We start from the raw sequence: 19,949 nt of genomic DNA on the forward strand, positions 1-19,949 counted from the left end.
GGTGGAATGTCGGCTTTAATTTACTGATTAATAATATTTTTGAATATGTTGAATGTTTCCATTTTTGTGCCTTTTTGAACAAAAGAAAAATGCCATCGCTTCGAGTGGGTGGGCATATTTTTTTTCCGGGCTGAGGAACTTTAGTGGGGTCAAAGTGCATTATTCGCTGTCGCCTTGTAAATCTGCATTGCCCCCTAGGGCCTGGCATGAATACTACATCGTTTTCGTGCGGAATTGCAACATTGTTTGAATGGAGATGGGCCCATATAAATGCAAACATGAAATTTTTGGTCTTCTAGGAGAGTCACCATGTAAACGGCCCCTCAGTCTGTTAGTTCTGCACCTGGGGAGGAGCAGCCTATTGCTGAACGAGCTCCTCTGTGTACGGATGACAGCGTGTAGAGGGTGACTGGCATTGTTCATAATAACCAGTCAGCCATCTGTTTCAATTCCCATGTTGTCTTCCTTGTAATTTGTGTAAATCTTTATTTTATTCTTCCAGGATTAATTACATATCTCTCAATTTCCAATCCCTCTGCAAGTTTCCATCTTTTTTTTAAAAAATGTTTTTTAAAAACATTTTTATAATAAATTCTCCATGACTGCTGTTGTTTTGAAAAGACTTTTAAATGTCCCCTGTGTCCGCTGCTGAAAAGGTTTATAAAATAACACAGCTGGACATTTCGAGAGCTGATTTTCGTTTGATTTTCAAATAATGGTACTTTGCATGTGCCGGTTACCGGTTTCAAGGTTTACCGTGGTAGTAAAACGTCACGGCTTCAAAACCACTAAAATTTTCCCGTCATACCGTAATACGGTATTAGCTACGTTTTATGTCCCAAAAATGCTGCGAGAAATGGAGCGGGAGTGCTAACCCCTCCCCCTCCGGTTGTTGCTATGTCAGTCAGTAACGTTACTCTGTGCTATATAGTAGAGTTGACACAATGGCTGAGGGTGGTGAGCTTTTTCCGTTGTAAAAAAAATAAAATAAAAAAAAAATCGCTTGTATGGGAGTATTTTGGTTACCGAAGAGAAGCAGACGGCCGCGGGTTGGAGGAGGAAGGACATCCGACGTCAAGATTTGCTTGCGGAGGGTGGCTGCAAGGGGGAGCAATACCTCGAACTTGATTTCACATTTACGTGACCATCATCTTTCACTTAATACAAAATTTAAGTAAACGCTGTCATTTACGTTTCCCACCAGCTACGAGTTCTTTCCAGCGTGTTTAGTGTGTCTAGCGATGGAAACTAGCGACTAACTATATTGAAATACTAAATACGTAACTAGCTTGTTAACAAGGCAGATAATGTGGCTAGTTAGCAGGCCAAGACGGCTAACCGGGTTCCTCTCAAGCATTAGCCAAATGTTTTTACTCTTGCGTGCTACGGTACTTGCCAGCAGTCCCAGATTGCGCGGGACAACCCGCAATATAGGAAGTTCCGATTGGTAATGCCGCTGGAGACGCCGAAGGAACCCATCGGAACTTCGGATACTGCGAGTTGTCCCGCACAAACCGGGACTGTTGGCAACCCTAATTCTTTCGCCATTGGAAACGCCTGTTCAAAATAACATTTTCATAATACAGCCAGTGGTGTTTTTTTCTCTCTAGCAACAAACTCGCTCTCCATTAATATTATTAGTAGTCATGGTATATTAACCCAGAAAAGGTATACTCACATTCCTGCATCATAACTTGGACTGAGAGAGAAACATGTAGACAACGAGCAAGTCTAAAATGTTGAGATGGAGCTGTAAAGTCAGTGAAGTGCCCTATATACAGATAATTAAAAATTTACAAGTGCTTTTTACTTTTTTTATGGAAAACAATTATTTTTGTTCTATTGTTTAGCAACTTGAGCTGTGGCTATGGGTTTAGTCTACAAGTTCTATTTATTTCAATTGTATTTAAAATATTTGTTATACTATTTATTCAAAAATTATATTCATGTAGATGTTCCAATTTACAAATATGAAATGTTGTGAAAAAGTTTTTTTTAATCCTTTTCAAAGGATTTTTTTTAACACATACAGTACATCTCAAAAAACATAATTTGGAGCTATAATTGCAATACCGTGATACCGTGAAATCTTGGTTATTTTTGCTCAAGGTTATCATACCGTCAAAATCTTATCCCGGCACATGCCTAGTTGGTACCACAATGAATTTTAAATGAAACAATCTAGTTACAGTTAACAATGAATTTTAAATTAAACGATCTGGTTACAGATAAAAGTGCTGTTGTTCAGTTGAAATTATGTGGGTTGAACCAAAGAAAGCATAAACCTTTGAGGAAATACAACATTTTCAAACACAATCCCTTCATTTCCGAAGCTCTGAAGTGATATGCTAAATCAAATACTGTAACTGAAAATAAGTTTGTTTCAAATACTTAGCTGAAAACTCTTTGCTGGCAACGACTGCTTGAAGACTTACGCATCAACAGACTATGGGTTTCATCTTTTTACGCTCTGGTCGTTGCATTCACACCCGCAATCAATAAAAGTACATTTTTGTAGGTAAAATTCAATTAATCAGAAGAATGACAAGAGATGCATTCCAAACTAAGATCCCAAATGTTTGAACTGGAATTTTGAAGGACTGACAATGCCGTGTTCAGACTTCTGCCTGTGATTACTTAGTATTTACTCATTTACACAAAGAAAACATGTTATTTTCCAACAGCGCTCCCTGAAATATGCTATACTTAGTCAATTTTGACACTTAAAAATCGTTTTTGAAAAGCCTTTGACAGCCTACTTGGCCACGAGCCTATTAATATGGGCAGTCACAGCCAATGAAGTAACTGAGCACAGTGCTACAAGCAGACTTGATCCATAAAGAACAGACTGAATCCCCTGACCATCATAAGTTACATCAGCATTTTATTTTTCAAAGCCCTCTACAGTACGCCTATCATTTCAGTCAAATGCCTATCCCTACTTAGTTTTTCCTGGAAAAGAAAAACAAAACATCCCCATTTTTAACTGTTCATCTGATTTTGTAAAGCTATTGCATTGTGAAGACTTTCTTGTCAGCCTATTTGGCCTCTTAGTGCCAATGTATGTGCCACAACATGTCACTGACTTCTGCTCTTACCTTCTGTGATGCTCCATTGAGAAGCCCCCTGTCCCATAAGGCCTTGTTCCCTGTTGGATCCTCATCAACATCATCACTTGTGTTGGGAGGAAGCCGAACCTTAAAATGTAAATGAGAGATGACAGGTTGTGCAAGTGAGTGGGGAAAAAACATTGTTGGCTAGTTTGTGCACACAATAAATAAGTTCTGGGCTTTATGACAATATATAGCACCAAAACGATAGTAAATAATGTATCCTTCTAACGTCACCATTGTCAATTTTAATCATGTATTATAAAAAATACACTGTGCTCACTTTGTTATGTCTTAAATCAATGATACGGAACGGCCACAAGAAATCCCTATAACAGCAAATCAAGGGTGAGATAAATCACCACACAACACAAATATATGGTGCAGAAAAAAATCTTAACTCAATGGCTGCCATTGATGGTGATAAGATATTTGACCTGGAAATGGAATTAGCAGCAACACCAACATAATCTTCATGATGACTGGCTAGAGGTAAAGGATTGAGATAGACGGCCAATCTAATTGCGAACCGCAAGCAAAACGTCACTTCCGTTCATTAATATTCATGACGTAAGCTACTGTTGCTAAGGGGGGACATGCGACCGTTTGTCCCCGATAGGAAATGAATGGAAATCGTGTACAAAGGAGATGTTTACAGAGCTAAACCTACCAATTCTCTCCGAAAATGATGTCCCTGGTGCCAAATTCACTGGCAAAGATGTGAAAGAACATAAAATTGTTAAAGAGATGGCTTGAGTGTCGAGGGCTGAAAAAGACAACAACAACAAAAAAGCCGACCGAAGCATAGCCTTAGCTTTTTTATCGACACCTTTTTCTTACGCAACTCACAATGACATTCTCCTGTTTCAAGAAGCTATCCTTTACCACCAGCTCCGTCTTTCTTGTATATTATATCCTCTGGTTGTCCTACGTCTCTGACCGTTCTTGGGGGTAATTTATATTGTTTGTTTTGTGTAGCGATCGCAAATGCTACTCAGTGACAGCCAACGAGCATTTCTAATTTCTTCATTGATAACAAATCTTAATTCTATAATTTATTTACACTTCCCCCTTACTAAAGCTTTTTTTAGTGGCAGTGGCAGTCAGATACCATTTTAATTCTTTTCAGGTCATTCATTGTCAGACAGAAGCAGCACGGCACATCGTCACACTAAAAATAAATTTAAAAATATCAAAATCGCTTACCTATTTGTCCTCTGAGAGACAATGCCAACCCAACAAAATGTTTACTGCATAAATGTTTACTGCCGAGCTGGTTGTAAAAGTCCGCGCAAGTTGAATAATTCTTCACATTTTTTCAGAGTTTTTGGTTTCAGGAAACGTATGAAGAAAACTTCCTTCATGTAGTAATGTCTAGAGTCATTCTACAAGTTCCAAAAATGCAGTGTGTGATCGGCATGTTCGTTTTTTAATGATTAACGGAGAAAAGTAGAAGAATTAACATGGTTTCTATGCGAGAGCGGGTCTATAATGTCCCACTTGTGCTTTACTTCCGCTTTACGATGCGACGTCACGGTCTAAAAGTAGCATGCGTGCGGTACAGCATTGAACCGGTAAGGGTGGCCCCAGTTCAAATGGATGTGATGTCCATTGCCATGAAGGACACAGAATGAGCCAACGGAAGAGAGCACATGTAACCACTACAATTGGAAAAGACTCAATTACCAAGACAAAGACAAAAACGTTATCAGTTGTTCAAAATCAGCAAAAAGTGGACCGAAATCAACAGGAAGTGACTTGCAAATGTCCTAAAATTAACAGAAAGTGACCAAAATTCAAAGGAATTGCCTGTAAATCAACAGGAAGTGCCCCAGAAGAGTGCTAAGATTAAAAGGACGTAGCTCAGGTTACCCCCAAATTCAACAACATTTGCTGACCAGCATGACAACATTCCGATATAATTTCTCCAGAAATTACATTTTGTAGTAATTAATATACTTCCTCTTATAATAACATTATATATATATATACACTCACCGGCCACTTTATTAATGGTGTGGGGAATATTTTCTTGGCACTCTTTGGGCCCCTTGGTACCAATTGAGCATCGTTGGAACGCCACAGCCTCCCTGAGTATTGTTGCTGACCATGTCCATCCCTTTATGTCCACAATGTACCCAACTTCTGATGGCTACTTTCAGCAGGATAATGCGCCATGTCATAAAGCTGGAATCATCTCAGACTGGTTTCTTGAACATGACAATGAGTTCACTGTACTCAAATGGCCTCCACAGTCACCAGATCTCAATCCAATAGAGCATCTTTGGGATGTATGTGGTGGAACAGGAGATTCGCATCATGGATGTGCAGCCGACAAATCTGCACCAACTGTGTGATGCCATCATGTCAATATGGACCAAACTCTCTGAGGAATGCTTCCAGCACCTTGTTGAATCTATGCCACGAAGAATTGAGGCAGTTCTGAAGGCAAAAGGGATCCAACCCGTTACTAGCATGGTGTACCTAATAAAGTGGCCGGTGAGCACTCACCGGCCACTTTATTAGGTACACCTGTCCAACTGCTCGTTAACACTTAATTTCTAATCAGCCAGTCACATGGCGGCAACTCAATGCATTTAGGCATGTAGACATGGTTTAAGACAATCTCCTACAGTTCAAACCGAGCATCAGTATGGGGAAGAAAGGTGATTTGAGTGACTTTGAACGTGGCATGGTTGTTGGTGCCAGAAGGGCTGGTCTGAGTATTTCAGAAACTGCTGATCTACTGGGATTTTCACGCACAACCATTTCTAGGGTTTACAGAGAATGGTCCGAAAAAGAAAAAATATACAGTGAGCGGCAGTTCTGTGGGCGGAAATGCCTTGTTGATGCCAGAGGTCAGAGGAGAATGGCCAGACTGGTTCGAGCTGATAGAAAGGCAACAGTGACTCAAATAACCACCCATTACAACCAAGGTAGGCAGAAGAGCATCCCTGAACGCACAGTACGTCGAACTTTGAGGCAGATGGGCTACAGCAGCAAAAGACCATGCCGGGTGCCACTCCTTTCAGCTAAGAACAGGAAACTGAAGCTACAATTTGCACAAGCTCATCGAAATTGGACAATAGAAGATTGGAAAAACGTTGCCTGGTCTGATGAGTCTCGATTTCTGCTGCGACATTCGGATGGTAGGGTCAGAATTTGGCGTCAACAACATGAAAGCATGGATCCATCCAGCCTTGTAGCAACGGTTCAGGCTGGTGGTGGTGGTGTAATGGTGTGGGGAATATTTTCTTGGCACTCTTTGGGACCCTTGGTACCAACTGAGCATCGTTGGAACACCACATCCTACCTGAGTATTGTTGCTGACCATGCCCATCCACTTATGACCAAAATGTACCCAACTTCTGATGGCTACTTTCAGCAGGATAATGCGCCATGTCATAAAGCTGGAATCATCTCAGACTGGTTTCTTGAACATGACAATGAGTTCACTGTACTCAAATGGCCTCCACAGTCACCAGATCTCAATCCAATAGAGCATCTTTGGTATGTGGTGGAACGGGAGATTCGCATCATGGATGTGCAGCCGACAAATCTGCACCAATTGTGTGATGTCATCATGTCAATATGGACCAAACTCTCTGAGGAATGCTTCCAGCACTTTGTTGAATTTATGCCACGAAGAATTGAGGAAGTTCTGAAGGCAAAAGGGGGTCAACCCGTTACTAGCATGGTGTACCTAATAAAGTGACCGGTGAGTGTATATGTATATATATTTATGTATTCTGTAATATTTCATTAAATAATGAAACTACATATCATTGTCGTGATATAAAATGGCCAACATAGTCTAGGTTCAGACCGCAAGTCTTAATGCACAAATCCGATTTTTTCGTGTTTTTCCGACTCGAGTAAGGCATTAACTTGACAATCTGAACGGGACAAGTTGCATAGAAGTGGACCATTTCAAATCCGATCTGGGTCACTTTCGTATGTAGTTTAAATCCGATCTGGGCCACATATTTCCAGAATGTGTCGGCGGTCTGAACTGTCATGTCTCCCAAATCGCAATTCATGCAGCAATTACGTTAGCAAAGAACAAGAGCAGCACACAAGACGGCAGTGAAGTAGCTGTTCATTAACATTACCGCCTAGCTTAACCGGCTTTTACTACGCAGGAGGCTGGCTTGACCAGTCATAAAAAAATACAATGAAGAAAAGGATAAGCCTGATTATGCTCGGTTTCTTGCTGTGCGTAAAACGAGCAATATTTCAGTATTGCTTGCATGGCCCAGTCGGGGCAAATTTATTTGTTTTGATGCTTCTGCGCATGAGGGTCAGTTTACTCAGCGTGTGTCGGACTGCGAATTAGTGCGCTTGCGTCATACTTGAATGGGCTCAATGGACAAAGGCAGTCTGAACGGGCACGCCAAAAAAACAGATAGGACAAAAAATCGGAACGGTGCATTAAGACCTGCTGTATAAACCTAGCCATATTGATAGATATTTTCCATATCGCCCAGCACAATGTTAACTTGGATAATCTGTCTTCCACAGTAGGCTAGGATAGTCCATTACTCACAATGGTTATGTTCCCAAATTTGTCTGCAGACGCCATAGTGTCGTAGTCCAGCAGACATGCAGTTGTCACCCAGCGGGGACACGTATCATCAGCAAAAATGATGAGCTGGTTCTCGTTACGCCTGTAGCGGACCCAGAACAGACTCTCCTGTACATCAGAGACAACCACACGCTGGCCAATGGTGTGGATGCCAGTGACCAGATTGGGGACATGCTAAAGAAGAGAGAGAGGAATGGATGGGAGACACACAGTAAATTTAAACAAAATCTAAGATACCTCAGTGGTATCTTCTTTGTTGTGTGCATAAAAATGTTAAAAAAATAAGTTTTACAAGTGGACAATTTGCGTTGAATTCAAACTTTCTTGGTAAAGCTACTACATGTTCTGTAACTTTGTTTTAATGAAAGACTGCTTTATAGTCTATTCAATAAAAGGCAAAAAGGAATAAACATTACCCGCTTACCTTGTTTTCACACTTGCGCAGCAGCTTCTTTTTGCCCATGTCGTAAATCCTCAGGAGTTTCCCGACTCCGACTAATGCCCGACCCTGGAATGGCGCAATGGCCAAGGGCACATCTTCGACTGGTGTCTGTCAGAATGACATATTGTTGATGATTTGCAGGGTCCCCCCAGAATTTATAAATCTAAATTCAAGACTTTTAAGACCTTTTTTAATGCCATTTCAATTGAAAATTAATACTTTTCTTGCACCCATTATTTAGATCATCTTGAATCATATTAAATAAATAAAGCACTGAAAATCAAATTTAACCTCAATTACTAAGTGTGTTTGACAAAAGAATGCACATATATTGAAGATACAATTTAAACACATTTAAAGTAACATTATAAAGTCTGTCAGAATTGTTTTAAACCCACACACGCACACAATAATAATGGACAAAAAGAGGAGGAGGACAGGACTCAGACCAGCCATCTTCTGTAACAGGCTAGCCGCTAGTGCACCTGCCAAGACCCAGTAAACATGGCTAACTCTTGAGTTAAAACGGCGAAATTCACATTCATTCGAAAGGCAAACCGAAATGTTTAAGCAGGTCCACTGCCTTAGCATTACCCATAAACTGCAACCTAACGTATCTGGATGTAACTTTAACCCCTATCACATACTCCAAAACAACGGGAATATCGCGGGACTTAACCGTGCAGCACTTGTGTGTGAAAACAATTTCCCGTGTCGACTGACATGGGAAGCAGTGTGCGTGAAAGCAGGCGTTAAATTCCCGGATCACAGCAGATGGCTGATGACTTAAATATCATAGCGGCGGCCGATGTAACTTCCTCCCTCTTCGCAGTAAGAGGAAAAGCGGTAAACAAACATCGCAATTATAAACATAGCAAGCTGGAAACAGCTAAATTAAACTGAAAATATAACCAAAATTAAAATGTCAAATATTACGTCGGGCCAGGCCAGGGTTCTTTCTCGCTAACTTTTTGAAATAACTACATATTAACGATGTATGAATGATAAACTAAGGAATACTTAATAAATAATTTGGATAAAAAAAGAAGGCGCCGTATGGTCGTTGCAGAGCCAGAGCGCCCTTTTTAATCTTCCCCTCTGCGAGTCCGCAAAGCCGCATCTGTTTATTCATAATTAACAAACTTTTCCAGCGTTATTTCGTTGTGTAAATAAATTTATAATGATCATAAAAATATGTAGTCTAGTTAAACATTAAGAAAATGTGCGTTTTTTTTCCTGCTGAGAATTCGTTACAAAAGACAGGGTTTATGCAGATATCGTCACAAATGTTATCACACAAAACGCTGGTCGGGCTTTAATACCCGCGGACCAGTTCGGGTTGGGCTGGATTTTTTTAAGCCCGATTTTACCTCTATTTTAAAGTCTTAATGAGCTTAAATTGGCTGCAGTTACGAAGTCGGGAATGCTCCCTCCGGAAAAAAACACGATTTGACCAACATTATGTTTAACAAACTTTTCCAGCGTTCTGTAAATTCTGTAAATGCACTTATAATAATCATAAAAATATGTAGACTATTTAAACATTAAGAAAATGTGCTTTTTTTTCTGCCAACTGAAAATTCGTTACAAAACACAGTTACGACATCGGGAATGCTCCCTCTGGAACAAAACGCAATATGACCAACATTGTGACAGCCGATGCAGACCAAAAATGATGTAATATCCGAAACAGATCACCAATGGACTCATTTGAAGTATATGAATGGTGGTCTGTTTTGGTGTTCAGAATCCACAATACTTCTGCCTGCAGGGTTTTCTTCCACCGACAAACGGACGCATTCCCGATGCAGAGGTGGGTGGATTCTCCGTTTAGCCGGTTGTGGTGGTTTGGCACATATGAGTTGCATTTCGATTTGTAGTGCAGTGCACTTAAAAATTCTATGCGTCATCTTCGTTATGGATTAAAAAAAACAAAAACAAAAACAAAAAACTTCGTCGCGGATATAATTTAGGTTGCACTGAGATGTTCTTGAAAATTAAGACCACGGTGAAAAAATTCCAGACTTACAACAGCTAATTTAATACAGTACTTTAATCATGGAAAACTAAATTCAATGCTTTTTTAATACTTTTAATAACCCGCGGAGACCCTGGATTTGGCTGCTGACGATACAGTGTCAAAGTCCTCTTTGGTCACCAGTACGAAAATATAAAAATGGCCTTCCAGCTAAATATTCACTTGAAAATTTGCTGTGGAATTTGTTTGTCCGCGTGAGACAAAAATGATCTGCTTAAGATACGCCGCTAATGAGGCATTTCAGAATGGGGGCCATTTTACTTCCCACCCATCCAATTTTAAATAAACCAAATGTTATTGAAACAAATGTGAATCATCTATAACAATCTTAGAACCTACCTTGTGCACAAACTCAAGCTTTTCTCCCCCACCCGTGAGACGGTAAGTGTAGATGAAGCCGCCGGCAACTGATCTAGGGTTTAAGATCATGTCCCTGGCCACTCCAACTAGGACAAACCAGTCATCCGGTACATTATGGAAACGGCACACTGCAACACTAGGGAAAAATATTCACAAAAAGAGAAAACCCATTAGAATAAGACAGTAAAATTGGGAAATTTTGCTCATTTTATAATCTTAGCTCGTCAAACTAGTACATTCCTTGCTCAAACATACAACGCATACCTAAATGCGGCTTCATTCTGTTCTAACTGCACTTGATCCAGTGTTGTCCCCTGAATGGGGTTGACCAGCCGCACCAGTGAGGCCCACTGCCCAGCACCAGCTTTTGGGGAACCAAAAATTGCTTCCGGTAGATTCTCATTGAGGAAGGCAGCAGCCATCTCAGCAGCCAGCTCTCTCTCATCCTCACCTGCAGCCTCCACCATTTCCTGTGCGCATAACAACAACCAAGAGCAAAGGGCATCAGTTGGAAGCAATGAACACTCGTTAATATTTTCAGGGTAGCTTTTTTGCCTTTTAAAAACTCGCTGTGTTACATAGACCACTGCATGTGAAATACTGTGAAGACTTTTCAGGGTGTAAATTTGAGTAACAAAATCAGGTCATAACTCTGCCGGCACCTGAGATGGCAGGACAGCTTTAAATACTGGTGGTGTCTTAAAAAACTAACAATTCCACTCTCCTGTGATCTAAGGAACGGGGTCCCACCAAGTTTTGCTTTCAAGACTTCCCAGATGTGCTTCTAAAATGTGCTGTAAATGACACGCACTGCTCAATTAAGAAAATGTACTAATATCAAGGATGTCACGGAATTCATTCAAATAACTTTCAAATATGAGAAATATTTTTAGCAACATTACAAATCCTCATTAAAAGTAAAAAAAGATAGATGTTAACTAGATGTTACACGGCAACTGGAGTCCTATAAATACACTTACTGGTAATTACAATTTTAAAATGCAACCATATGTCTAGACATGCCTGCCAAACCTTTTCTCTTTAAAGTACAGCATCATTTAAAATGTGACAGGTATTAAAATGGTTGAGTACACAAGAAAGGAGTGAATCTGTTAGTTGTTTACAATAATAAAGATACAGTATCATGGCAACTTCAAAACCAAAACCATTGACTTCACTATCAGTTTGACGGGAAACGGGGCACGGGGCCACTCCGTAGGGGTCATATTTTCAAAAACTTCAAATTCAAATATTTTCAAAACCAAAGCTGCTAGCCCAGTGCTTCTCAATTATTTTCTGTTACGCCTCCCCAAGGAAGACGTAATTGTTTCGCGCCCCCCCAAACTCTCTGCCGCCACTGTAAATAGTATCATTTGTCTATTACTATCATAAGTACGCCTCTGCCTAACATTGTGTCCTTTTTCTCTATTGAAGAAAAAAGTAACATAGACCAACTTATAATAAAGTATAACTTTATTAACATTGTTTTGTTTGTAACAGAAGACTCAACGCGCATCAATTTGCCTGAATTTAAATTTTTTTTTTTTTTTAAAAACTCACATCCAAACTGTAAAAATACACTTAAGGTACGTTTTTGACCATTTGATACTGAAAAATAAAATGTAATAAAATCACTAAATAATAACAAACTCAAACTGATTAGAAACAGTAACTCATGAGGACAATATGCCAAAAAATTTGACCGAAAGAAACAAAACTGAAAAAAAAAAAAAAAAAAAAGTCTTTGGACAGAAGGACGGTTTTTATTTTCGCTGCTCACGGTATCACCTCTTTTGCAATGGTGTGGGGTTATTTTGCACTGAGCATGCTAACAGTGCTCACTGTTTTACTGATTATAACACTGACAAAGTGGGACAATTGTTGGCAATATTCGGCACGTTTTCGCTGAAAAACAATCAAGCGGCTTATCAATGAGATTGAGGTCTAATGTCTTTAAGTGGCGTCTTAATTGATTTGGCTTCCGGCTGTCCGCTATAATCATTTTAATACACAGTGAACAGTGGTCTTTCCCCATCTCCCACTGTATTAAAAGTCAAAGGCAAACAGCCCAAAAAAAGCGCACTCTCGGCGGCCGAGGGAGAACCGTAGTTGAGGGCAGTCGTCGTGACGATCCCAAGCGGAAAATGGCACTTCTCAGGCGGACGCGTGAGAACCGGAGAAGACCCCTGCGTGAGTCCGGCTGGAAAACAGCTTTCGAAAATGGCGCACAGCTCTTCATATCTCTTCTATGTGCTCTTGCTTAGTTCAAAAATACTGCGCGCACTCTGAAAATGAGAGTGCCACTGCCACCCACTGAGTGGATGTGCAAGTACACTGTATTCTAGTATGGCCAAAAAAAAAACATTTTCCCCGAGGTCACATGCGCCACCCCTGGCATCGCTCTGCACCCCACCATTTGAGAAGTACTGCGCTAGCCTAAAACTAAAAGAGGCTTTGGCTAAGCCTGAACGATATATCGTTTAAACATCGCCATCGCGATGTGCGTGTGCGCGATAGTCCCATCGCAAGCACGTGCGATAGTTTACGCCTCACTTTCTGGTCTGCTTTGGCATATGTGAATCCCCATGAGCAGTGCCACCAAAAAATTCAAAGTTGTTCCCTAATAAAATCCAGATTTTTTATATAAGTATAACAAAACTTAAAATGGCTATATGATTCTCAGATTTTACGCTAAGTGCACAAAAATCACTAAATGCAGAGATAATCACTTATATTTTGAGGCTCAATATCAATACTTGACATATCACGAAAGTTTTGCCCAAAATAGCGGCTTTTTGTTTTTTTTTTTATTTAGTGCAAGTTTTCAACCGCTAATAAATCACTCAATTTTCACATCAGAAACTTAATACTTGAGGAACGCATGCAGAATCATCTTAATTGTACTCAACAAAAGCTAATTTTGCATTTTTTTTTTTTATATGCAATCACAATGAATTACGATGTCACTACTGCCTCAGCACATCTAGCCGGCTATCTGGCCCTCGCCGTTTTTAGATTAAAAAGTTCCATAAAAGGCGATTTTTTTTGTATGGCTGCAGAAATGTCTATATTACTGTTTCTTTTTGTGCCAAAAAACGGGCAGTTGACTGAAAAATACCTGATTATTTGAATATAAAGTTACGCTATTGTGTATGAATACAATATCCAACATGGCGGCCATCACGAAACAAAGCCCTTTTATAAGTTGAAAATTATTTTAAATAAATGTGTACATCCCGGAATTTCTATAAATATGAATGTCAAAAAGTCTATATTCTTGGTTAAAAGAAAAAAAAAAACGAGCAGTTATCATTCATTTTACGTAAATATTTCAAGCTAAAGTTACAGTTTTTTTCCATTCATTTAATTTTTTTCACGCTTCAAAGTGCATGCATGGTGTGTTTTTATATAATGATTACCTTGAATCCTCGACCAAATCACTTTCGAGACACTCCTGCCTGCTTATATGAACTAAAACTTTCGTTCCGTTTCTACCTAAATCCGGCATTAGATTGCAGCGTTCGTCTGAGTTGATCGCAGTGAAAGCTACCATGGGAAGCCGTGGCGCAATGTCTGTAGGAGTTGTCTCGTCAACTGATAGTGAAGTCTATGCCAAAACATACTTTTGATTTACCTTTGTCCTGTGCTAGATAGAGATGGTATGGTGATCAAAATATGACAAAAGACTGAGATGTTGTGGAATGCATTTTGAAAACTTTACTAAATTTACTATATAGTAACTAGAGCTGGGAATCTTTGGGCACCTTACGATTCGATTACGATTCAGAGGCTTCGATTCGATTATAAAACGATTATTGATGCACCCCCCTCCTTTTTTTTTTTAATTTTTTTTTTTAAATAAATGTTTTGTACATTAGTTCCAAAATTGTTCAAAAATCCTCTCAGGCAAAAACCAAACTACTATTTCAGTATCAAGCTAACATATAACAGTAAACAAATATACAAAAATAACAGTAAATAAAATACTCCAGTCCCCATTATGTATCAGCAGCGTTAAACTACATTCAATTAATTTAATGTTGTGAATCAACTGTTACAGTTGTTAAAATTGCTCCCGTTATTCCATAATTTCCCTTCTGTCTACTTTGTCAAAGTTTTAAAACTATTTCATCATTTAAAGATAGATTCAAGACAAGATTCTGCCGATTTAGGAGTATTTTAGATAAAAAGTTAGTTCATTTTAAAATATATAAGTACGTTCAAAAATCTTCCCTGCACAATTTCGGTGATGCAACGGATTTGGTTTCCCCATTTGTATCATTATTCTCATGTTTCATTTTTTACACACGCATAACTCTGGTCAAGTTTCCCACCAACCTCGTAGAAGCCAAAATGTCTCAGATGTCTGCTTTCAATGTCTTAGGTGCATCAATAATCTTTCTCGCTCCCTCTTTCTCCGCTTCAGCCATTGTTACGTTATGTCTTATCTCTTAGAGGTTAGATCTTGTGCCCTGGTCGGGCCCAAAATGTTAAGCATTAACGTTTGGGTCGGGTCGGGCCGCCGCGCCGACTAATAAATTATTAAAAAAAAAAAAAAAAAATTTTATGGGATAAAACCGAGAGCAGGCTCTCTGTATTGTGCATTTGCTTGTGCATGCACATGAACGCCGTGGCTCCGCCCGCTTTTTCTTCTCCTCCTCCCGCTGTGGCGCTTGCGATTCGTTACGAAAGACACTTTTATTTATGCACACAAAGGCAACACAAATGTGATCCTTTTGAATCTTCTCCTCTGTGTCTGCAAAACCGTTTTTTTTTTTAATATTAACTTTCCCAGCGTTATTTCGATGTGTAAATGCTTTTATAATGATCATAAAAATATGTAGACTATTTAAACATTATTTTATAATGATCATAAAAATATGTAGACTATTTAAAGTTGTAATGTGAAGTAATTTCATAACATGCCAAATAGGGTCACAATTAAAGTAATTAAACATAGTCCAACAAATAAAGCATGAAAAAATAATTTATATGTTGTATATTTGACAAAATAATCGCGTTTTCGAAGTTCGAGCCTGAAAAGCGACGAACTCAGAAGTGATACATCACACCGAGAACAGCGATGAGAGCGTTCCATACGGCCGCCCTACAAAGCCCTTCAAACAGTGCTTCAAACAGATTCGATATAAGTGATAGATTAAGCGCAAGTGAGGAGACCCAAGTTTTTGAAGAGTTGGAGGAAGAGGAGGAGGTTGGAATTTTATGTTGGATCGTACATTTATTAGCCAGACGCTAATCAGGATGCAAACAACGTGCCCAGACTACCTGACATCGAATGGAGACAAGACCCATCAAGATTACAAGATTGGTAAGATATAGGCTGTTATTATTTTCATGATTGGAAGATGCAGGCATTTGCACATAATTTTATGTTTTTGTCTATCTGATTACATTGTTTAAAAAAATAATAATCAGACTGCATGTTTATTTTGGCAGATCCGGCAGCGCTCATGCATATAAAATAATAATATAAAAACGTTGTGGGGGGGGGACGAGTCGTTGATAGCTTACTCCACTTTATTGTTGCAACAATAAAACAAAATAATAGCGGACTGCCGCCACATTCGACCGCGAAGTTTTGCTTCTCGCTCATCTCCGCCTCGCCTCGTACTACTGGCTACTACTACTTCCAGTCCCAGCGTCTCTTAAACGGATCATGCATAGTGTCTTGTTATGAGCGTTTTGTTGACAAAGGTATCGAACACATGACGTGCTTACAACTTTGTTTCTTTATTAAAACATGGAGCTAACAGTAGCTGGGGCTTTCGGCAGTAAGTCTAATGGCGTGAGGAAATGTAGTTTTTTCACACAAACAAACGGATTACAAAGCACCACTTCAGTGTTGTCCCGAGACTACATTTCCCATGATTCACTGCGTGACTTCAGCCGCTCTCTGATTCGCTGCGAGATTGACTCAATGCCAACACGCTCGCTGTCACCTGTCAGCGGCTCTCGCGAAACATAAACCAGAAGGCTATCAAGGGATCACCATGAAAGAAACGCCGCTACAAATGCAATGCAATGCTTGAAGCATGAAGGTGGAAATATATAATACAAATACAAATAAATGTGCACAAACTCACCGGCGGTGTAAACCTGCAGCTGTCAACGCTCTGGGAGGTCGCATTTCACAGCATTCTGCCGTGGTCCCCTGCTGTTTGCTCGCCATTCACGCTCGTTTGCATTTGATCGCTAGTCTGTTACACTCCCGCTTTTTCGTTGAGGTCTTTTGTGTTTATTCGTTATTGGATCGTTTTTGTTCAACACTGTAAATAAGAGCACTGAAGCAATAGGTGTAAGTCGCCATTTCTGTTCAACCTGTTTTCTCCTGTTTTGTTTAGCATAAGAAGCTAGGTTAGTGGCAGTCTTTTCTTTGTTCTTTTTCATGATCAGGGTTTAGTTAGCGGTTGGGGTTCAAGTGTAGATTCCTTTTGTTTGTTGTTTTGGCCTGGGATTACCCTGAAGCCGCGCTTCATCCACATTTTGTACATATTCATTGCGAGTTCGATTGTTGTGTAAATAAATTTGTGCCACTTGTGAAATTGTGCGGTTCGTTTTATGTTACGCCCTTCGCGAGCCGTCCTTGGGACGTAACACTAGCGAACACAACAACAACTATGCCACGAGTTGGCTTTCGGCTAACGTCGCTAGCTTCTACTGTACATTCCACAACATTTGGCAGCTCTGCTTTGACAAAGTCATCAGTCATCTATCCAAAAATCACACTTACTTTTTGGCAAATACTTGATCATAAGCAGACCGGTTAAGGAAGCAGGCATCTTCGAAGTGTTTGCTGCAGAGAAGACTACTCGATGATGGCGTGAAATTCATTCGCTTCGTGCGAACGAAAGATGTCCATTTACGTGCCCTGCTATCCTTTGGCCACTCATACAACTTTTCGTTTGAGTGAGAACAAAACATCGCCACACACCGCTGTGGCATCTTACCGGGAAGCAATGCAACAAACAATACTGTTCTATGGCGGACTTCCCTCGCACTTCCCGGTGTGACGTAATTTCCGAAGATTTCCGAAGATTGCCGAAGAAAAGCATTTTCTTTGTCAAGGGCGTTGCTATGGGTTAAACAAAGAATCTGGAAGGGTTGCGTTAAAAAAAATAATGAAAATATGCTTATAATTGTTCAGCCACTGATATTATTCAAAAACATGGTTGGCCAACCTTAGTTCACATTTCCCCTTTAAACATTAAGAAAACTTGCGTTTTTTCCGCCAACTCGAAGATATGAAAATAAATTGCTGCTGCTGCGTTTTTTTCCCCGCGTCACTCCAACAAAAAAAAAAAAAAACAAAAAAAAAAACAAAAAAAAAAATTCTGGTTTTTCGGGCTGGGCCTGCAAATCTAATTGATCGGGCTCGGACCAGGCCGGGTCAGGCTTCTATACCAGCCGGCCGTGTCGGGTCGGGTTGGATTTTTTAGGCCCGATCCAACCTCTATTGCACATATATAGTGGGCTAGGCCTACATTTTACTTTTGTTCTACATTGCAATTTAGTTGATGTTTTGTTTGCAAATGAACTGATCCCTGGATTGATATTGCGATAAAGATGCTGCTGCACTACAATATTTTCTTTGTCGTTTTCTTTAATATTTACTTGAATATCTTTATTGATGGGTCGTTGTGACTAAAATACAGTGACTTATTACTGATTTTGCACAGGAGTTCAGATGTTGGACTGTGTGAAAGGCTGCTACTGTGTGTAAAAAAAAAAAAAAAAAAAAAAGAGAAAGCCCTGGTCTCATTCAAAGCACTAATTAAATGCTGTGATCTGTTTTTTTTTTTTTTAAATATATATATATATGAAAGTATTTTCATTTGACTTCAACCAGGAGTGACACAAGAGCCAATAAAAAGTTGTTTAATGTCTTACCGCTTGTGTTGCCTCATGATTCACGAAAAATATGCATTGCTTTAGAATTTTAACGCATCCCAGGCTTTAATGCATCGTGATGCATTGCCGAATCGAACCGAATCGAATCGTGACCCTCTGAATCGAATCGTGGCCCTCTGAATCTTAATCGAATCGAATCGTGAGGGCAGTGCCGATGCACACCTCTAACAACAAATATCCAAATCCTGTTTTTCCTAGTGACCATCTTGCAATGTCAATCTAAATTTCATGGATTTGAGTGTTCCCAGATGTTTGCCTTTCCCCATGGAGTGGCTGTAAAAATTACTCACTTTGCTCATATTCCCATCCTAAAGAAATTTTCATACCTCAGCCATCTGTTGTTTTCTTTGAGCTTTGGTCGCCTCAGTATAAGCATTATGGTCAGTCTCAATCAAAATTAGGTTGCTGGTCTCTGGATGGATCACAAACTTTCTGGGAGTGTACTGCAAGGGAAAGGCCACCTGGTTGAAGACAGCTCCTAGTTTCTCCAGAGCCAAGATTCTGTCAGGGAAATCATGACGAGTTGACTATGATGACAGCCAGATGCATACAAAACATTCATATAAGACAAGGCACTGACAGACAAAAACTTGAAGATGCAAGTTGTAGGGATACACAATTTATTCTTTGTCTGATACCGACAGCTTCCCGATTTTCAAGGAGCAAACTGCTAAGCCATTAAATGCTTTATTTTATTTAGAGTTATAGTTTTTGCACTCATGGAGGAAAGAATGGGCCAACTGTCAAAACAAAATATGAGATTGCAATTATTATTTAAATCAAACAATTTTGTGAATTGCATTTTTTAAAGAGAATACTTTTCAAACATAGCCTAAGCCATAGTTAAGTGCAGATAAACTTATTGGGTGCCACTCGCAGCAATAGGCAGCCAATGTATTTGAAGTAGGAGGGCAGGCAGGGATCATTCAGTAATATTGATGAATAGAAGCAAAGGAAGGAACATCTGTACCTCAGTGTATTAGTGGAGATGGCCACTATGCCTTCTGGGCATTGTTCTGAGGCAAAGCCAGAAGCATACTCCAGAGTCTCGTACGACAGAGGCGTCAAATGGAAGCGAGACTGATATGAGTAGCTGAGCCATGACCGACTGGACATGGCAAGAACCTAATTACAATGAGAAAGGAGTATGACTGGACTATTTTTTACATACTGTACATACAACACTTATCCTGGCTTTGGACAGTTACATAAAATAAAAATAAATACCGCATCTTGTCCCTGCATCTTGACTCTGAAAAGCTTGACAGGTCGTGAGCCCAGATAGCGGGTTCTTGTATCAGACAGATCACCGGTGACTGGATCCAGCACAGTTCTCAGCAGGACACCATTCTACCATAGAAAACAACACAGACACTGTTCATTAACAAGCCATATAATTAAAAAAGAAATTAAACAAAGACCTTCATTGATATTACTGTAAATTCCATAACTGTTCATGGGTAAACTGATTTTTAAAGAAATTAT

The 19,949-nt window shown here is 39.7% G+C and overlaps 1 protein-coding gene across 2 annotated transcripts in view; it reads right to left on the minus strand.

Annotated features, from left to right (window-relative positions):
• sf3b3 (splicing factor 3b, subunit 3) overlaps nt 1-19,949 on the minus strand; it is a 58,088-nt gene that overhangs the window by 6,684 nt on the left and 31,455 nt on the right. For both annotated transcript variants that reach the window (XM_057837459.1, XM_057837458.1), the window contains exons 17-24: nt 19,692-19,814; nt 19,435-19,589; nt 18,791-18,965; nt 10,800-11,005; nt 10,515-10,671; nt 8,120-8,245; nt 7,657-7,869; nt 3,099-3,197 (exon numbers count right to left, since the gene is read on the minus strand). In XM_057837459.1, the coding sequence (XP_057693442.1) occupies nt 3,099-3,197; nt 7,657-7,869; nt 8,120-8,245; nt 10,515-10,671; nt 10,800-11,005; nt 18,791-18,965; nt 19,435-19,589; nt 19,692-19,814 (1,254 nt within the window). The remainder of the gene's footprint in view (nt 1-3,098; nt 3,198-7,656; nt 7,870-8,119; nt 8,246-10,514; nt 10,672-10,799; nt 11,006-18,790; nt 18,966-19,434; nt 19,590-19,691; nt 19,815-19,949) is intronic.

The sequence above is a fragment of the Corythoichthys intestinalis genome, chromosome 5 (genome assembly GCF_030265065.1).
Source record: "Corythoichthys intestinalis isolate RoL2023-P3 chromosome 5, ASM3026506v1, whole genome shotgun sequence".
Taxonomy (NCBI): Eukaryota; Metazoa; Chordata; class Actinopteri; order Syngnathiformes; family Syngnathidae; genus Corythoichthys; species Corythoichthys intestinalis.